General features: G+C 32.7%; 1 protein-coding gene across 6 annotated transcripts in view; it reads right to left on the bottom strand.

Annotated features, from left to right (window-relative positions):
- The window catches only part of LOC134695720 (protein furry homolog-like), a 399,195-nt gene that overhangs the window by 155,654 nt on the left and 224,181 nt on the right, over positions 1-19,360 (bottom strand). For all 6 annotated transcript variants that reach the window (XM_063557102.1, XM_063557101.1, XM_063557100.1 and 3 more), the window contains exons 39-41: positions 13,442-13,540; positions 10,712-10,949; positions 8,453-8,664 (exon numbers count right to left, since the gene is read on the bottom strand). In XM_063557102.1, coding sequence (XP_063413172.1) covers positions 8,453-8,664; positions 10,712-10,949; positions 13,442-13,540 — 549 coding nt within the window. The remainder of the gene's footprint in view (positions 1-8,452; positions 8,665-10,711; positions 10,950-13,441; positions 13,541-19,360) is intronic.

Raw genomic sequence — 19,360 nt, 5'->3', positions numbered from 1 at the left:
TGATGTTTTTTTTATCAGTTTGAGCTATTGGGGTCTTTTTCTTCAATGAAAGTCCTGTACGATTTTTTACAAATCATTGCAGATTATTTATTTGGAAGGATTAATTTTCGATCTTTATTTAAAATGGATGGAAAACATTGCAGACAGAGTCATTTATGCAAGCTGGTTTGTCAAATTTTCTGAAAACTTATTCTTGGTAATGCAAAAGGCGAATGTTTTTGAAACTTTACAAAAATTATATGTTTCACGGTCCTCAACAATGCTTGTTTAACCAATAGTTGCTGTTTTACTTAGACAAATATGACATCTATGGAATGCTTTAAACAGTTTTTGTCAGTTTTTAATATCATGACAATTACAGTGGCTCAGTGATTTAAGCCCTTGTAAGTCTTTATCTATATATTAGTATTTTTGATTTAGATACATACCTCAGGTTCTGAGTGAAATGGCCAGCATGAATGTTGAGGAACTAATATACCTTTGTTGGACAGATGAGAGCTCTACTGTGTTTAGGTGAGTGATTAAAAGCAGATTTTGGATAAAAATTGTCTTAGTGAACGGTCAACGCGATTGACACTTTATACACTTAACTGTTATCCATATTTTTTTAATTCAAATAAACCTAAGGAATAAAAAATAAACACAAGAAAAAAAGGCGATTCATTTAACAGAAAAACCATAGAAAACAAACGGACAACACGTATTCTATAAAAACAGAGTGAACTAATGTTTTCGGAATGGTTTTTAGTTCCTGCTCAGTATACGACCACCGTTGCAAAGTCGTGAAATGTTCGAATTGTTTACCTTGTTCAAAATGTCATCATTTTAGAATTGTATATGATATTTTATTCAAAATTCATTATTTATATCCAACTACGATACTTTAGGGCACTATATTTTCTGGTCTATACGTCCGTATCTCCTGTCGGTCGGTTGTCGATCCATCCATTCAATTGTTCGTCCTTTCGGATTAGTACAAATACAAGCTTCCTTATATTAAAATTGAATTCCAAATTAGGGTTTTGACAATAAAAAGGTTTATTGAACATTGAACATGGAAAATAATAACGGCGGGGAATTATTGGACTGTGATATAATATTTCTTATTTTCATCTGTTTTGACACTTCAGAGTGCATTTTGATACTGATACATGGAAATTGATCACAGAAGAAGCACAAAATGTATATTTGAAAGAAACCCCGAAATGCCCAACAAGATTATCTGCCGAATCAAAAGTCATCAAAGAGCATTTGCACATATTCAGAGAGAATAATTGTGAATTCATTTGCGAAGTTGCATCATGTAAAGGTGAACGAATTGGTTGCTCGTATCTTGTTGATGGATCGCCTTATGTTTATCCAATCTGCAATACAGAGGAAAGAAACAATTTAACCGTCGACGAAATGGATTCAATATTCAGTAGCATTAATACATGTATCAATGAAGCTTATCAAATATGTAGGAAAAAGGCCACAGAAGTTATAGTTTGGATCTTAGCAGACACAGACCGAATATTCAACCCAGATGTTCCCTACGCCATACCAATTGCGTATGCAATGAAGGGCTATAGTCTAGGAACAAAACCAATGAGAGAAATGCATGAAGACGTACTCTGAATGTGTCATGAGAAAAAAATTAATGTAGTTGCAAGCTGTTTTGATGGTCAATGGGCTAAATTATCTACACGAGACAAAAATGATAAACCTCTGACAATAATGCAATTGCAACGCGATGTTTATTCAGAAGCATCAAAACTTACACGAGATGCGATAGTGAAGAAATTACTTTCTGAGTCTATTTTACCAGCTGAACAAATTTTTTCTATTACCGAGAAAACAGAAGAAGGACTAAAAGTTTCATCACCAATGCTCAAAAGAATTACGTTGTCGTTAAGGCACAAACTGAAACAAAAAAAGAGAAGTTCAGTTGTTCAGAATTTAGATAGTGACACTGTTTCATGTCTCCCAGACGAAGCTTTAGAAACATTGATTGTTGAAGATAACCACACTATGTTTCCGGACAGGATTGATGTTGAGGAAGAAACCACAAGCGAAAACACAGTTGGAGATAATGATGATGAAGACAATGATATGAATGAAGTAGCCGATCAGACGAAAAATGATAAACCAGTACCACCCGAGACAGTTGCAGCCATCTTCCATTCATTAACGATCCATACTAAAGTATCCGTGAGTAGAAAATGGAGCAAAAGGACAGTCAGCGACCTGATCAAAATACTAGATGACACATCTCTAGTAAGGAAAATGCAACATGACGAATTGAATGTTGTTATCCAGTTGACAAAAACCCAAAGGGTTTTGTTTTTTCGTGAGAGGCCTTATGCCCTTCAAAATTGTTCTTGTAGGTAAACCCTTTGCCGCACTGGTCACAAAAATATTTAAAGTTTCCTTGGTGTTCTTTTTTGTGAGAGTTCAGGCCTCCTCTAGTCTTGTAAGTCTTGTCACATTCAGTGCAGACAAATTTTTTCTCACTGCCATGTGACATGACATGGTTTGTAAGATCATACCTAGAGTAAAACGACTTTGAACAAATGTGACACTTGTGACCATTACCGGTGTGACCCACAACATGTCGCCTCAAACTGGTACACCTATCAAATGTTTTATCACAAATATCACATACATATGATTTTGAGGCAGGGTTATTGTTGTTGTTGTCTATTGTTACTTCAACTGTACCAAGCAGGTCTTGGGCCAGTTGGGTCTTGATTGATGGGCTCGGTTGTGGAGTTTCAGGTATGATTTCTTCATCACTTGTGATGGATTCAACCAGAGTGAGCTGAGTTTCAGGTATTATGGTTTCTTCATCGAGAGGAACTGGATCTGAGAAAGAGTCATCAAGTACCTGACCTGAGATAGTCTGAGACTCATTATGATGACTTTCAGGGCTGTGTGTAATTAACTTGAAGCCAAAGTAGGACATGTCTTTACTTAACTCCTGTAAATTATTTATATATGAATATTGAGTACATGCAGAAAATAAAACTATAAGCATTTCACAATATGATAAAAAGGTGAAATTTGAGAATATAAGAAAGAAAAAAAACAATGATTTCGTGTAGAAATTGTGGAAAAATCATTTTATGTTACCTTTATGACTGAATTTTACTGTTTAACCTTTATTTTATAGACCTTTTCTATAAAACGAAAACAAGTTTAACGAATAAAAAAAGTATCAGAAATTGTATCTTCACATATTCCACGTTTGTCACTCGAATATATGTTAGCACTGCAAAATATAGCTTTAATATTTCATGTTCACATTACCGACTTTTGAATCCGGTACAAGTGTTTTCTTTCGACAGGATACCTTCTTGGCTGATATATGACGGTATTATTCTACCCATTCAATTAACAACAACTTAAAGAAGTAAAAATCTAAATTTCACTCGGTGCTCTCGGGACAAGAATTTCATATCAGCAAAGTAAATAAACGTTGTCGAAAAAAAATATTGTCCGGATTCAAAAGTCGGTAATATCAATACAAAATGAACTAAGCTACATTTGATAACTTAACTATAATTAAAAATACTGTTACATTGAACACTAATTGGCGGAATAAAAGATCGATTTGTGACCTGGTTTATTACGAACGTAACAATAATATCTGAGTCTACGCTTACTCAAATATTAGTGTAACGTTCATAATTAATCAAGTCCCAATCCGATCTTGCATTCCGGCAATTATTGTTCAACGTAACTGTAGCCACTTCGAATGAACTATTGGTTATTTTCCGTTGTAATACATAACCGGTTGACTCATTTCACTAGATACCAGGAAACACACGAAGGAAATTAAGCAATGTATGTTTTGCAGAAATATTTAAAAAAAATTACACCTATAATAAAAGTATGTTAAAAGGAGTACTGGAATATAGATACATAGTAACGCTCAGGCGCCCCATACATACTATTTATAGAAAAGAAAATGCGTTAAGATATTGCATTTGATCTCAGGTTATTTAGCATTTGTTTTACTAAATGCTCGTTGTAATAGTTGTCAAATAGAAATCAGCAATTGGTGCCTTTGTCCAATAGTAACCGTAGTCTAGCATTTTGTCGAAAAACTTGTGTAAACGTAAATTGAATAGGAAAAATGTATATTTCATGTGTTGAAAATGTGTTTTTTGCACTAAACTAAGTATAAATCATGAGTATGTTACTGTTTTTTGACAATAATGGCAATAATTAGACGATAAATTCGTTCACTCCTGCGTTCCCAATTGAATATCTAGATTGTTTTATTTATTATTTGGAAAAGTAATTCATATAAAATATCAAACTGAACTGAAATCGTTAGACAAATATGTCTTATATTCCGTGAAGACGATATCATACAAGATCAAAGTTTTTTTAATACATAATATTGATGAAATTCAAACACTTACCATGTTTACTCGTGTTTTTTTTCGGATAGCAACCGTAAAAGTTTCGGATAGCAACAGTGGACGCGTTTTTTTTTCGAATAGCAACCGTCAACGTACTACACCGTGTATAATATGAAACTAAATGGACCTAGAATAATCCAACAGCACAAATTTGCTTAATCTATTTATATCTATATTTATGTTTACATTGCTTATATGGTCATCGGATGACTTTAGAGGTCAACTTGATAATTAATTAGATGGCATCTAGACTAAAAAATACATGAAACGAAGCTATGTTTTTTCATGCCTGTGTCCTGTTAATTGTTTATTTTAGACTTTTCATAGTTTGGATAAATGTTTTACATTGTAATAAATCAAATATGAGAATTTGACAGCTAGTGCCCCTTATAAAGGGTATAATAACTATGTAAAGGAGTAATAATAGCTAGAATTTTTGAAATTAAAGGTCTATAGTAGGGGGGTTCAATATACCATGACAGGGGGGGGGGGGAGGCAAAATACCATGGCTAAATAAAATTTTCCAAACATCTTTTCAAGCAAGTAAAATATATACAAACTACTCATGAGGGTATAATAACTAAGTAAAAGAGTTATAACAGCTAGAACTTTTAAGTGTGAAGATCTATAGTACCCCTGGGGGTTCAATATACCTTGGTACTAGGGGGGTAAAAATTATAGCTAAATAAAATTTTCAAACCATCTTTTCAAGCAAGTAAAATACATACAAACTACTTTTTAGAAAATAATGACTATGTAAAAGAGTTATAACAGCTAAAATTTTAGATCTAAAGGTCTATAGTAGGTGGTTCGGAACAGTATTTAAACTTGAATGTAACTTGTTACGATAAAACAATATACCAATTATCAAATTAATATCTTCAAGAATGAGGAAACATAGTGTGGAAAACTGATTAATCGAGTGACTCAGGGCAGATAGATAAACATCTTTCTGCTTGTCAGATTTAATTTAAATTGCTATAGTTTCAGAGATATAAGTCATGTATTTTACCCCTGTGTTCTATTTTTAGCCTTGTCTGCCATGATTGTTGGCAGGCTCAGTCATTGGACACATTTTTTAACTAGATACTCTAATGATAATTGTGGCCAGTTTGGTGAAGTGGTCTACATAGTTTCAGAGGAGCAGATTTCAGTAAAAGATGACAATAAAATGCTTCACTTGGAGAAAAGAGGTCAAACCCTGAACAGTTTGCACAAATTTGAACTCGAATTTGACATACACAGTCATCTCAGTACCAGAATCTATGACAAACGAGACGATTTTAATTTTGAAATTATCAATTTCCCCCACCTTAGTAGTAATATACCAACTTCACCTGCATATGGAATATACATTTCCCAACTTATTAGGTATTCAAGAGCTTGCAGCTCCTATTCAGACTTTGTAAAACGTCACCAGTGTCTGAGCAGAAAGTTGATGAACCAGGGGTATGTCAAAGAACGTCTCGTCCTTTTTCTAAAAAAGTTCATCGGAAGATACCCAGAACTTGTTGATAAATATTCCGTATCAACTTCACAAATAATACAAGATGGTCTTGAAGGATAGATTTTGCGTACTGACGTTTGTTATCATCTTAATTACGTATTATAGAATTCTTTTATAAGTCTTTTTTAGATAATCATTTGAAGTGACTCAGTGGTTATGTAAAACCACATACTTTGAACGGCAAAATTATTTCATTGATTGATATTACTTTTACTTAAGGATCTTGAATACTATGAATGACAAAACTATTTTATTCAATAATACTACTTTTTCTGTTTAGTCTGTTTTTCATGATATACATTTGACGTGAAACTGTACTTATGTATCCCGTCATACTTTGAACCACACCATTATTTTATTTTTTATTATTACTTTTACTGTTAAGTCTGGTTTTTGGTATATCTACTTTACATGAGTCTGTATTTATGTATGCCGACATACGACAAAATTATTTTTTATGTCTACCTGTGCGAATTTCAAACGCGCTATTTTACACCAGTAATGAAAACCTTCTATCATTTATGGGTAGACTTTACATAGATAAATTCAGCCGTATTTGACTTGAAACTGTTCTTATGTATCCCGTCATACTTTGAACCACACCATTATTTTATTTATTATTATTACTTTTACTGTTAAGTCTGTTTTTGTTATATCAACTTTACGTAAGTCTTCATTTATGTATGCCGTCATACGACAAAATTATTTTTATGTCTACCTGTGCGAATTTCAAACGCGCATTTTTAAACCAGTAATGAAACCTTCTATCATTATGGGTAGACTTTACATAGATAAATTCAGCCGTATAAGAATAGCAAAATGAGAATGTTAAATTAATGTATGCCTTTTTGTGCTTCTTTGTTACATTTGTTGTTTATGTAGAGATATTAAGATGATAACACAATATTGACTGTTGTACCCCTATTTTTGACATTTTTACTCTTTGAGTATGTTTGTTTTGTTCATGCATCGTTGACAATTTAATGGAATTTGATGCGACTGTCATATAAGTGAGAGGTTTAGCTAGCTATAAAACCAGGTTCAATCCACCATTTTCTACATTAGAAAATGCCTGTACCAAGTCAGGAATATGACAGTTGTTACCCATTCGTTTGATGTGTTTGGACTTTTGATTTTGCCTTTTGATTTTTGATTTTCCTTTTTGAATTTTCCTCGGAGTTCGGTATTTTTGTGTTTTTACTTTTTAAAGCTTGATACTGTCTGAATTTCAATTGTGTTCACATTTTTGACATAATATAAGTTTCTGATACACACAAAAATGTGGTCAAAGATCTTACAAATATATTGTGCAATACTGTGCATTTGAAGATTTCTTCTTGAAACGTTTCAAAAATTTTGAAAAAAATATATGAACCCCTTAAAAAACTAGAGGCTTCTAAGAGCCTGTATCGCTCACCTGACTCTACTTTGGTTTTTGAAATCATATAAAAAAAGACAAAGTAACAACACTTGGTCAGCATCTCATTAGGACCATTCATGCTGTGTTTTGTTTCATTCCATTCAGTGGTTCACTAAAAGAAGTCATTTGTATGTATTTCCCATATTGTCCTACGTTAAACTAAGTCCCCTGCTGGTGGCCATCTTGGATGATGGATCAGCTAAAAAGTAACAACACTTGGTCATCACCTCATAAGGTATAATCATGCCATGTTAAGTTTCATTCCATTCAGTGGTTCTCTAAAAGAAGTCATTTGTATGCATTTCCCATAGGGTCCTATGTTAAACTAAGTCCCTCACTGGTAGCCATCTTGGTTGATGGATCGGCTACAAAGTAACAACAGTAGGTCAGCACCTCATAAGGTATAATCCTTCCATGTTAAGTTTCATTCCATTCAGTGGTTCTCTAAAAGAAGTCATTTGAATGCATTTCCCATAGGGTCCTATGTTAAACTAAGTCCCTCACTGGCAGCCATCTTGGATGATGGATCGGCTACAAAGTAACACCACTTGGTCAGCACCTCATAAGGTATAATCATGCCATGTTAAGTTTCATTCCATTCAGTGGTTCTCTAAAAGAAGTCATTTGTATGCATTTTCCCTAGGGTCCTATGTTAAAGTCCCCCGCTGACGGCCATCTTGGATGATGGATCGGCTACAAAGTAACAACACTTGGTCAGCATCTCATAAGGAACATTCATGCCATGTTTGGTTTCAATCCATTCAGTGGTTCTCTAGAAGAAGTTCAAAAAGTAAAATGTAAACGACGACGGAAAACAACGACAAACAACAGATGACGGATGCCAATTGCAAGTGATGAGAAAAGCACACTTTGCCCTTTGGGACAGGTGAGCTAAAAATGGAAAAAAAATCATTCCCACCAAACTTTTTGCCTCGTTGACACTAAAGAAGGCCAACTTTAAATAAAATAAATGTTTCAAAAAGATGTTTAGCTGACCATTAACTCTTTATTGTACTTGTTCTTCAACGATTTTTAAAAGCACTCAATCAATCATTTACAATAAAAAAAAAAAAGGCTGAAAAGACTGATAAGAGTTGTTCCCCCTGGTATACTAACCTTATCAAGCAGTCTTACAGCTAGAGTAAATTCATATTCATAATCAGATTCCAACATGGAAACAGCTATCCAGAACATTTGTGATACAATAGTCAATTTATCCTCATTTCCAGACGGGTCCATATTTTTCAATGACTGAGCACTCCTTGAACGGGTCATACTTGTACGCAATCTACTTTCTACATCTGTACTACTCCTCAATCTCAGATCATCTGAAAAACACAATAAGCCCATATGAAAATAGGTTTTATGGTACCCAGTGACCAAATTGGAATCCTAAAATAGAACTGTCAATATTTCTTTTGATTTCTTTGATTTAGTTTTATTAATGGAAACAAAATATCCAACAGCATCTTATTATTATTTTCAAAATTTTGCTCTTTCTTTTTTGTTTTATTTTTTCATTTTTTTTACTCGATTTGTATCCATCTGATAACTTAAGCCTTTTTCAGTTGATTTTTATAATTCGTTCTTATATTGTACTGTTGCACCACTGGCCTAGGTTAGGGGAGGGTTGGGATCCACCTACCATGTTTAACATTCTGCATGTATGTGCCTTTCCCAAGTCAGGATCCTGTATTTCAGTGGTTGTCGTTTGTTGATGTGTAACATATTTGTTTTTTATTCATTTTTTGTTCATTAATTAACCAGTTAGTTTTTTTCTTTTGAATTGTTTTACATTTGTGATTTTGGGGCCTTTAATAGCTATTGCTGATAGCCGTATGGTGACCTATAGTTGTCAATTTCTGTGTCATTTGATCTCTCTTGTCAATTATACCACATCTTCTTTTTTATACAGTATATAAGTGATATTTTCTCAGTCTTGTAGAAAAAGAAAGTATGGCCTCATGAACCCAAAGGATGTTTCTTTACTCCATCTCATCTACTATATCTGAAAAACCTCCTCTTGTTTGATAATCTATAGTAAAGATGCTTTACACAAGTACTGCTGTAGAGTTTATACATATCCTTAAATCTGTGGACGTTATATATCTGATCATAGGAACTACAGGTGAGATAATAGATATTATATATCTGGTCATAGGAACTACAGGTGAGATAATAGATATTATATATCTGATCATAGGAACTACAGGTGAGATAATAGATATTATATATCTGATCATAGGAACTACAGGTGAGATAATAGATATTATATATCTGGTCATAGGAACTACAGGTGAGATAATAGATATTATATATCTGGTCATAGGAACTACAGGTGAGATAATAGATATTATATATCTGATCATAGGAACTACAGGTGAGATAATAGATATTATATATTTGGTCATAGGAACTACAGGTGAGATAATAGATATTATATATCTGATCATAGGAACTACAGGTGAGATAATAGATATTAAATATCTGGTCATAGGAACTACAGGTGAGATAATAGATATTATATATCTGGTCATAGGAACTACAGGTGAGATAATAGATATTACATATCTGGTCATAGGAACTACAGGTGAGATAATAGATATTACATATCTGATCATAGGAACTACAGGTGAGATAATAGATATTATATATCTGGTCATAGGAACTACAGGTGAGATAATAGATATTATATATCTGATCATAGGAACTATGGGTGAGATAATAGATATTATATATTTGGTCATAGGAACTACAGGTGAGATAATAGATATTATATATCTGGTCATAGGAACTACAGGTGAGATAATAGATATTATATATCTGGTCATAGGAACTACAGGTGAGATAATAGATATTATATATCTGATCATAGGAACTACAGGTGAGATAATGGATATTATATATCTGGTCATAGGAACTACAGGTGAGATAATAGATATTATATATAGACATCTATTATCTCACCTAAAGTTCCTTTGTTCAGAGTCAAATATTTCATGCTGTACCAGTAGAAAACAGAATTTCACATCCTGAATTTTAAGGTAATATTGTACTAAAAGCTTGGAAATCACTATGTGATCGGTGTAAACTCATCTAACCTTTAAACAAGCTTATATTACTTATGTTGTAGTTAGATCTTTGAATGCAAAAATATTGATTTTGTCATCAGCAAATAAAAACGTAACTAAACTTGTATTTTTCCAAACGGGATAAATCAATACACACTCAGGTTCAGTTTTTATATAGAACTAAACTCCTAACTAACTGCCTGTCAATACTTTTTATTTTTGGCATTGCACAAGTCATGTTTTCTTTAACTGTCCATGACATTAAAAATCTAAATCCGTGGCAAGTGTAAATTGTGATACTTGCATGGTTTCATTCTATGAGCAGGACCAGTTACTGAGTAACTTGTACTTCGTGCATGTTGTTGAATGTCTTGTCTTGGTCCTAAGACTGACAACCTCTTGTTAGCAGATTCATTGCTTTGGTCCTTTAGAAGATTGGGTGTTGATTTGAAAATTTCTTTCATGATGTCAAATGATCTTATTTCAAGGTCAAGGTTATCAACTGCAGCTTCCAATGTCAACATAATTTCTGTAACATATCCCTGTGAAGAAAAAAATCAAAACTCCTTTTAGCACTGGCACTGTTGGTAGGAATACCTAACCTACTTGTAGCTTAAAAATACTAATACTCTAATCTAATCTTGAAATACCTTGAAAATCATTAAAGTGTACATGAAATGAACAACATGACAAGTATAACCAGTTGAGAAGAAATTTCTTATCTTTACAAAGCACATGAGTTCAACTGTTTTATGGGGATTGTGATGCTCAATTTTTATTTTTATCCATGTAATTTTTGTTAATTTGTTACTTTTTTGTGCTTTTTCTTTATGAAGATGCTACTGTCTCTTGGTATACAGCTTATAGTTTATAATGACCTTCTTGATACAAATCTTTTCCCTCGTGTTGTGTGAAGTAAATCAGAAAGTAGAAGTTCAAAATAAATTAAGCATAACTGGCCTTTTAGGAAGATATATTTACATTTATTCATTGATGTTTGTATTCTTAATACATCTTAACAGCTTATCATTTTAGACAATAAGAACTACAGGCTCTAATAAGGCTGTGTTGCTCACCTGCATCTTAAACAATAGCCACTTCTTAATAAAATTCATCATTAAAGGGAAACAACTCTATTAAGAGTCAACTGACAATTTCAACTGGCACATATGTAGAGCTAATAATTATCCTGCTGGTAATTTTTCCTTTTTAAAGTTTCTACTTATAAAAATTTATCAAAATAATGATATTCTTTAAAGTCGGACTACACATATCATCACCCAGTGCAATAAAAAAAGTTGACTCAATTAAAACACCATGCTGTATTATAAATATTAGACATAACACAAGCAATTGAAAATTTCTTGCTATTGCACAATACTGTGCAATTGAAGATTTCTTGTTATTGCTGAGTACTGTGCAATTGAAAATTTCTTGTTATTGCACAATACTTTTAATATAATAATTTTGGATCCTGATTTGGACCAACTTGAAAACTGGGCCCATAATCAAAAATCTAAGTGCATGTTTGGATTCAGCATATCGAAGAACCCCAAGAATTCATTTTTTGTAAAAATCAAACTAAGTTTAATTTTGAACCCTTTGGACTTTAATGTAGACCAATTTGAAAACAGGACAAAATTAAGAATCTACATACACAGTTAGATTTGGAATTTCAAAGAACCCTATTTTTTCTATTTTTTATGAAAGCAAACAAAGTTTAATTTTGGACCCCGATTTGGACCAACTTGAAAACTGGGCCAATAATCAAAAATCTAAGTGCATGTTTGGATTCAGCATATCAAAGAACCCCAAGAATTCATTTTTTGTCAAAATCAAACTAAGTTTAATGTTGGACCCTTTGGACCTTAATGTAGACCAATTTGAAAACGGGACAAAAAATTAAGAATCTACATACACAGTTAGATTCGGCATATCAAAGAACTCCAATTGTTCAATTTACGATGAAATCAAACAAAGTTTAATTTTGGACCCTTTGGGCCCCTTATTCCTAAACTGTTGGGACTTAAACTCCCAAAATCAATACCAACCTTCCTTTTATGGTCATAAACCTTGTGTTTAATTTTCATAGATTTCTATTAACTAATACTAAAGTTATGGTGCGAAAACCAAGAAAAAATGCTTATTTGGGCCCTTTTTTGGCCCCTAATTCCTAAACTGTTGGAACCAAAACTCCCTGAATCAATCCCAACCTTCCTTTTGTGGTCATAAACCTTTTGTTTAAATTTCATTGATTTCTATTTACTTAAACTAAAGTTATTGTGCAAAAACCAAAAATAATGCTTATTTCAGGGCCCTTTTTTGGCCCATGATTCCTTAACTGTTGGAACCAAAACTCCCAAAATCAATCCCAACCTTCCTTTTGTGGTCATAAACCTTGTGTCAAAATTTCTATTTACTTAAACTAAAGTTATTGTGTGAAAACCAAGAAATTGCTTATTTGGGCCCTTTTTGGCCCTTAATTCCTAAAATGTTGGGATCAAAACTCCCTGAAACAATCTTAACCTTCCTTTAATGGTCATAAATCTTGTGTTAAAATTTCATAGATTCTTTTTTCTTTTACTAAAGTTAGAGTGCAAAAACTAAAAATATTCGGACAACGACGACACCAACGTGATAGCAATATATGACAATTTTTTTTTCAAATTTTGCAGTCGTATAAAAAGAGAAATAACTCTGATAAGGAGTCATCTTACAATTATGGTCATGTGGATTTTTTAAAGATCTTTTTCTTGCTGATCATATTGCTTCAAAGAATGACAGTTTTGACCTAAAATAAGAGCTCAACATTTTTATTGTGTTGGGCTGTTGGCTAGGTGAGCTGAAAATGAGACAAATCAACATATCAAATGGTTTCAGGGGTTGAACTTAGTTTGCACAGCAGAAATCAATGACAAAAGTATATTTCATTGGATAATAAATTTCATAGTATGATGAATCTTAAATAAGATGAAAGTATATCAAACAAATAATCATTTCAGGGACATTAACTGATGAATGAATTTGAGCATACCTGCATATCATCCCCTTGTTCAGCTACAGTCTCTACAAGACGGGATAGAATGTCAGCCAACATCTGTGTTGATGGCCTGATTTTCAATGCTCTTAATATCTACAAGTATTGTAAATAAAAAATGAAATTGATAATGGAACTGGGGATGTGTCAAAGAGAAATTTTGGCTGAATGGAATAATACATGTGAAAATATAACTGTTAAGCATTGTTAAAGATGAAAATTACTCAAAATTTATTGACTGACTGGTAATCGATCACAATTAAATGCAAGTAATACAAACGAAAGTACATGATTTAGAGGACTTTTAAAAAGGAAAGTGCATCATGAACATTGGGGCATGCTAAAAATAGAAGGTTTTGAACAATACACATATATAAGTATCCGTGTAAAAGTGATTTTTTTTGTGGTTATTTTTTCATTAATTATAGAATAACTAATTGAAGAATTCAAATAGAGAAAAATATTCAATGAGTGACCCTACAACATATTAATTCACAAATGCGTGTAGCGCATGAGTTAATTATAAGTGTTGTTCGGTCACAAGTTGAATATTTTTCGATATTTGAATTCTTTAATTAGTTATTCTATTAATTACATTTGCAAATGGCTTTTTTTTAAAGAAATTAATGTAAAACACGCAAGGAACTTTATTTTTTTTCTACGCATCCACAATTTGAATTGATCCGCCGTTATCTATTTATTGACAACACATATTGTTTTATGACGTCAGAGAGTGAAATAACCACATTGGTTTCACATGTGAAATTATTGTTTTTTTTATTTAACTGGGAAATCAATGTAATTCATTGCAACCAATGTAATAAATGCCTTTATTGTTTGGATTATGACACTTATCAATACAATTGTCACTAATTAACATCTGATTGCGGGCGTATTGCATTTCCGCTAATTTTTCATATTCCCAATACTACGTTTCCTCAAATCCAAAAAAATTTATTACTTTTCCGGAAATTTACGTGGTAAATTATAAATATTTGAATATATATCAGATAAATGATTTATACATTTTTTTTAATAAATAAAAGGTTCTGATATATACTAGATATAACTAGTTGACTCTAGCTTTGTGGGCTTCTGTTTCTACTTGTGTAGGATTTATTTCTTATCAATGGTGTAATAAGAAACCAAAATTTTCCATGGTCTTTGTCTAAGAATTATGCAAGTTTCAATTACAGGCAGTCAAGGTCAGCATGGTCATGGCATGATCAGGGTCAATACTATTTATCATTGGCCACAAATATTTTAATTGACCAATGTGGTTAAAGTGCATGCTAACTTTCAACAAGAGTCAAGTTGCGCCCACACTATCGCAATTGCACTGAATGCTACTAGACGCTATTTTTGTTTTGCCAGAAAGGTAAAGATTTTCAATTTGCCACCCACCTACACCCTCTTTTAAAAAAAAAAAAAAAAAAAAGGTTTTAGTATTATTATTCTATCATATCTATGTTGATTGTATATAGTTGTTTGTTTATGTTTTGTAATTTGTTTATTAATGAGTGGTGATATTTATTCCCCACCTTTGCATTTGTTGTCATTTAAATTATTTTGTAAAATTTTACAAAATTTATGACAATTGTTAACAAGAGGCTCTCAAGAGCCTGAATCGCTCACCTTAATTCTTTTGGTTAAATCTCTCAATGATTATTTTGGCTTTTCAATTTATTTAAATGTTTTTTGGATCGTCCTATTTTCTTCAAAAGCCAAAAAAAATAATCATTTTCTCCTATGTTCTATTTTAGCCATAGGAGCTATGTTTCTTGACATACAAGGAAATAAAATATAAAATTTATACTAGATACTCTGAAACTCATTTAGCCTAAGTTTGGCTGAAATTGATACAGCAGTTTCTAAGGAGAAGATTTTTTAAAGTAATGCATGTTTGATGATAGATCATAACTTCGGATACAATTTACAAACTAGATACCCTAAGGAACATTCAGTTAAAGTTTGGAAGTATTTGGCCCAGTAGTTTCAGAGGAGAAGATTTTTGTAAAAGATTACTAAGATTTACGAAAAATGGTTAAAAATTGAATATAAAGGGCAATAACTCCTAAAGGGATCAACTGACCATTTCCGTCATGTTGATTTATTTGTAAATCTTACTTTGCTGAACATTATTCCTGTTTACAGTTTATCTCTATCTATTATAATATTCAAGATAATAACCAAAAACAGCAAAATTTCCTTAAAATTACCAATTCAGGGGCAGCAACCCAACAACAGGTTGTCTGATTCATCTGAAAATTTCAGGACAGATAGATCTTGACCTGATAAACAATATTACCCCTTGTCAGATTTGCTCTAAATGCTTTGGTTTTTGAGTTATAAGCCAAAAACTGCATTTGACCACTATGTTCTATTTTTAGCAATGGCGACCATGTTTGTTGATAGATCAAAACTTCGGATACAATTTATAAATTAGATACCCTAAGGAACATTCAGTTAAAGTTTGAAAGTATTTGGCCCAGTAGTTTCAGAGGAGAAGATTCTTGAAATAGTTTACGACGACAGACGACGACGACAGACGACGGACGACGGACGACGACGGACGCCAAGTGATGGCATAAGCTCACTTGTCCCTTCGGGACAGGTGAGCTAAAAATTAAATACAAAGGGCTATAACTCCTTAAGGTGTCAAATAACCATTTTTGTCATGAGACTTATTTGTAGATCTTACTTTGCTGTACATTATTGCTGTTTACAGTTTATCTCTATCTATATTAATATTCAAGACATTAACCAAAAGCTGAATTTTTTTCTTAAAAATAGACCTTGACCTGATAAACATTTTTACCCCATGTCAGATTTGCTCTAAATGCTTTAGTTTCAGAGATATAAGCCAAAATCTACATTTTACCCCTATGTTCTATTTTGAACAATGGCGGCCATCTTGATTGGTTGGTCGGGTCACCAGAAACATTTTTTAAGCTAAAAACCCTAGTGATGATTTTAGCGAAGTTTGGTTAAATTTAGCCCAGTAGTTTCAGAGGAGAAGATTTTTGTAAAAGTTTACAGACGACGGACCCTGACGCCAGACGCCAAGTGATGAGAAAAGCTCACTTTGACCTTTGGGCCAGGTGTGCTTATAAAAACTATATTTGGTTACTAATAATTCACAAGGCACATAATTTAAATTGGTTTAAGATTTTTATGTCATTGTCCTGCTTGGTTTAGATTTACATCACATTGTTCAGCTTGGTTTAGATTTATATCACATTGACCTGGTTGGTTTAGATTTATATCAATTTGTCCTGGTGGGTTTAGATTTATATCACATTGACCTGGTTGGTTTAGATTCATATCACATTGACCTGTTGGGACTAGATTTATATCATAATTGACCTGGTGGTGTAGATTTATATCCCATTGACCTGGTGGATCTAGATTTATAACACATTATCCCTGGCTTAGTATATTTCTAGGATTTTGATCGGTTAACAGACATCATTACAAAACCCATAGCCCCTGATTGTTGCTAACCCATATCCCCAGACTTTGCTACCCATTACATCGGGGAAATTCACGCACAACTGCCTTAGTTCCATGGTTGTTCTTTATGATATATCAAATTCTGTAGATTATCCATGATGTCTGTATAATTAGATACTTAATCCACAAATGATTTTATTTTATTATGTTGATTATTTGCACTCATTTTATTAAATTCATCACTATTCTGCCACATTGTCAATGAATGGGACTACTGACAAATTCAACATGCAAATGACCCATGTTGACGTCAAGGCATCTATGACGTAACTCTCACAACATTGAGGGCCAAATTTAACTCAATCCAGTTTCTCTGTCTCTGGATTAAAAAACATCTTATATTTGACTACTTGTAGGGTACGACACTAAACCCTGTAAAAAATATGTCAACTTCCAATTTCAATAAAACTTTTTAGATAATGAAAAAAACGTTGTTTTCACATTACACTTTGTATCCAAATTTCCCTAAAACTTGCCCTATTTGGACTAAGACCGGAGATAAATTCGTTATCTATGTTCATATGTAGATATGGGTATTTTAACACCCTTCAGTACCCTGCACACCCTTTGTCTGCATCTCAGAATGTAATGGGGTACTTCAGGGTGTTAAAATACCCATATCTACAGATATGAACATATATAACTTATATTGTCCTGGTGGGTTTAGATTATATCATATTGCTCTGGTGGGTTTAGATTTATTTCACATTGACCTGATCAAACTAAAATCATATCACATTGACCTGGTTGATTTAGATTTATATTACATTGACCTGGTGGAACTAGATTTATATCACAGTGTCCATTTAGGTTTAGATTTATAACAAATTGTCCTGGTGGATTTAGAGTTATATCAAATTGACCTGCTGGGTTTAAATGTATATCGCATTGACCTAGTTGGTCTAGAGTTATATCAAGTTGTTCTGCTGGGTGTAAATTTATATCACATTGACCTGGCTGGTTTAGATTTATATCTAGTGTTGTCAAATCATACACTTTTGCCTAACCGGTTACTCGGATAATCGTTCGACCGATTAACCGGATAACTGGTAATTTAAGTTGGTGTTTGAAAGCTTTATCAATAGAACCCTACACATAGATATAAGATGTGGTATGAGTGTCAATTTGACAACCTTTCATCCAAGTCATAAATATGCTTTTAGAATTGAAGTTTTTCCTTTAGCATTATACGGCTTGTCGGTGAGGATTCCTGGCGAAGTTTGACTTTTAATAATCAAATACTCCGTATCAACTATAGCGTTTGTACCAACTTCAGATTAAAAAATCCAAAAAAAATCTTAATCTCGTAGAATTGAATATGTCATATGTCTGAAACCTATTATTCTTTCTTTTTCTCTTGTTTCGCCGAAAATAATGGGGTGTGTTTCAATTTGAAATGATTAATTATAAAAAAAAGAAGATGTGGTATGATTGCCAATGAGACAATTCTTCACAAGAGACCAAAATGACACAGAAATTAACAACTATAGACCATTGTACATGCTGTACGACCTGTTTCTTCACTGTATTTGCTTTTTTATTTTAGTATGTTACTCGTACTTTCACGTATACATTGGGTACATTCACATTGGTTTGCATTTCACAATTTTTTAATTCAAAGTAAGACTAACCCTTGCACCACGGAGGTTGCACATTGAAATGCAGGTTTACACAATATTAGATCGAAAAGGAAATAATGAAGTAATTAGTCAAATTAAATCTCATTACTGATTTAAAATTACTGTTAAAAAAACATGTTAACTAATTATGTTTCTTAAAGATCCTGCCCCGACCTCTAATTAATTTTATGTTTTTAGGATTAACAATAGCAATCAATATACTGGACAATTGATCTGTCAAACTAATTACCACGATGACAATTTTTAAATAAAACATAACTATTTAATTATTTGATTTTCAACACAAATTTTTATCAAATCTATCGAAATTGAAAAAAGTCCGGTTAACCGTTTAGCGTTTTTGGTATTCGGTATTCGGTCGTTTCGACCGATTAACCGGTTAACCGTTGACAACACTATTTATATCACATGGACCTGCTGGGTTTATATCTATATCACATGGACCTGGTGGGTCTAGATTTATATCACAATGTCCAGTTAGGTTTAGATTTATAACAAATTGTCCTGGTGGATTCAGATTTATATCAAATTGACCTAGTGGGTTTAGATTTATATCACATGGACTTGGTAGGTTTAGATCTATATCACATGGACCTGGTTGGTTTAGATTCAAATCAAATTGACCTGGTGGGTTTAGATTTATATCATATGGACCTAGTGGGTTTAGATTTATATCACATGGACTTGGTAGGTTTAGATTTATATCACATGGACCTGGTTGGTTTAGATTCATATCAAATTGACCTGGTGGGTTTAGATTTAT

Source organism: Mytilus trossulus, chromosome 14 (assembly GCF_036588685.1).
Source record: "Mytilus trossulus isolate FHL-02 chromosome 14, PNRI_Mtr1.1.1.hap1, whole genome shotgun sequence".
In the NCBI taxonomy this organism is placed as follows: domain Eukaryota; kingdom Metazoa; phylum Mollusca; class Bivalvia; order Mytilida; family Mytilidae; genus Mytilus; species Mytilus trossulus.
This window is presented reverse-complemented; position numbering and strand designations above follow the sequence as displayed.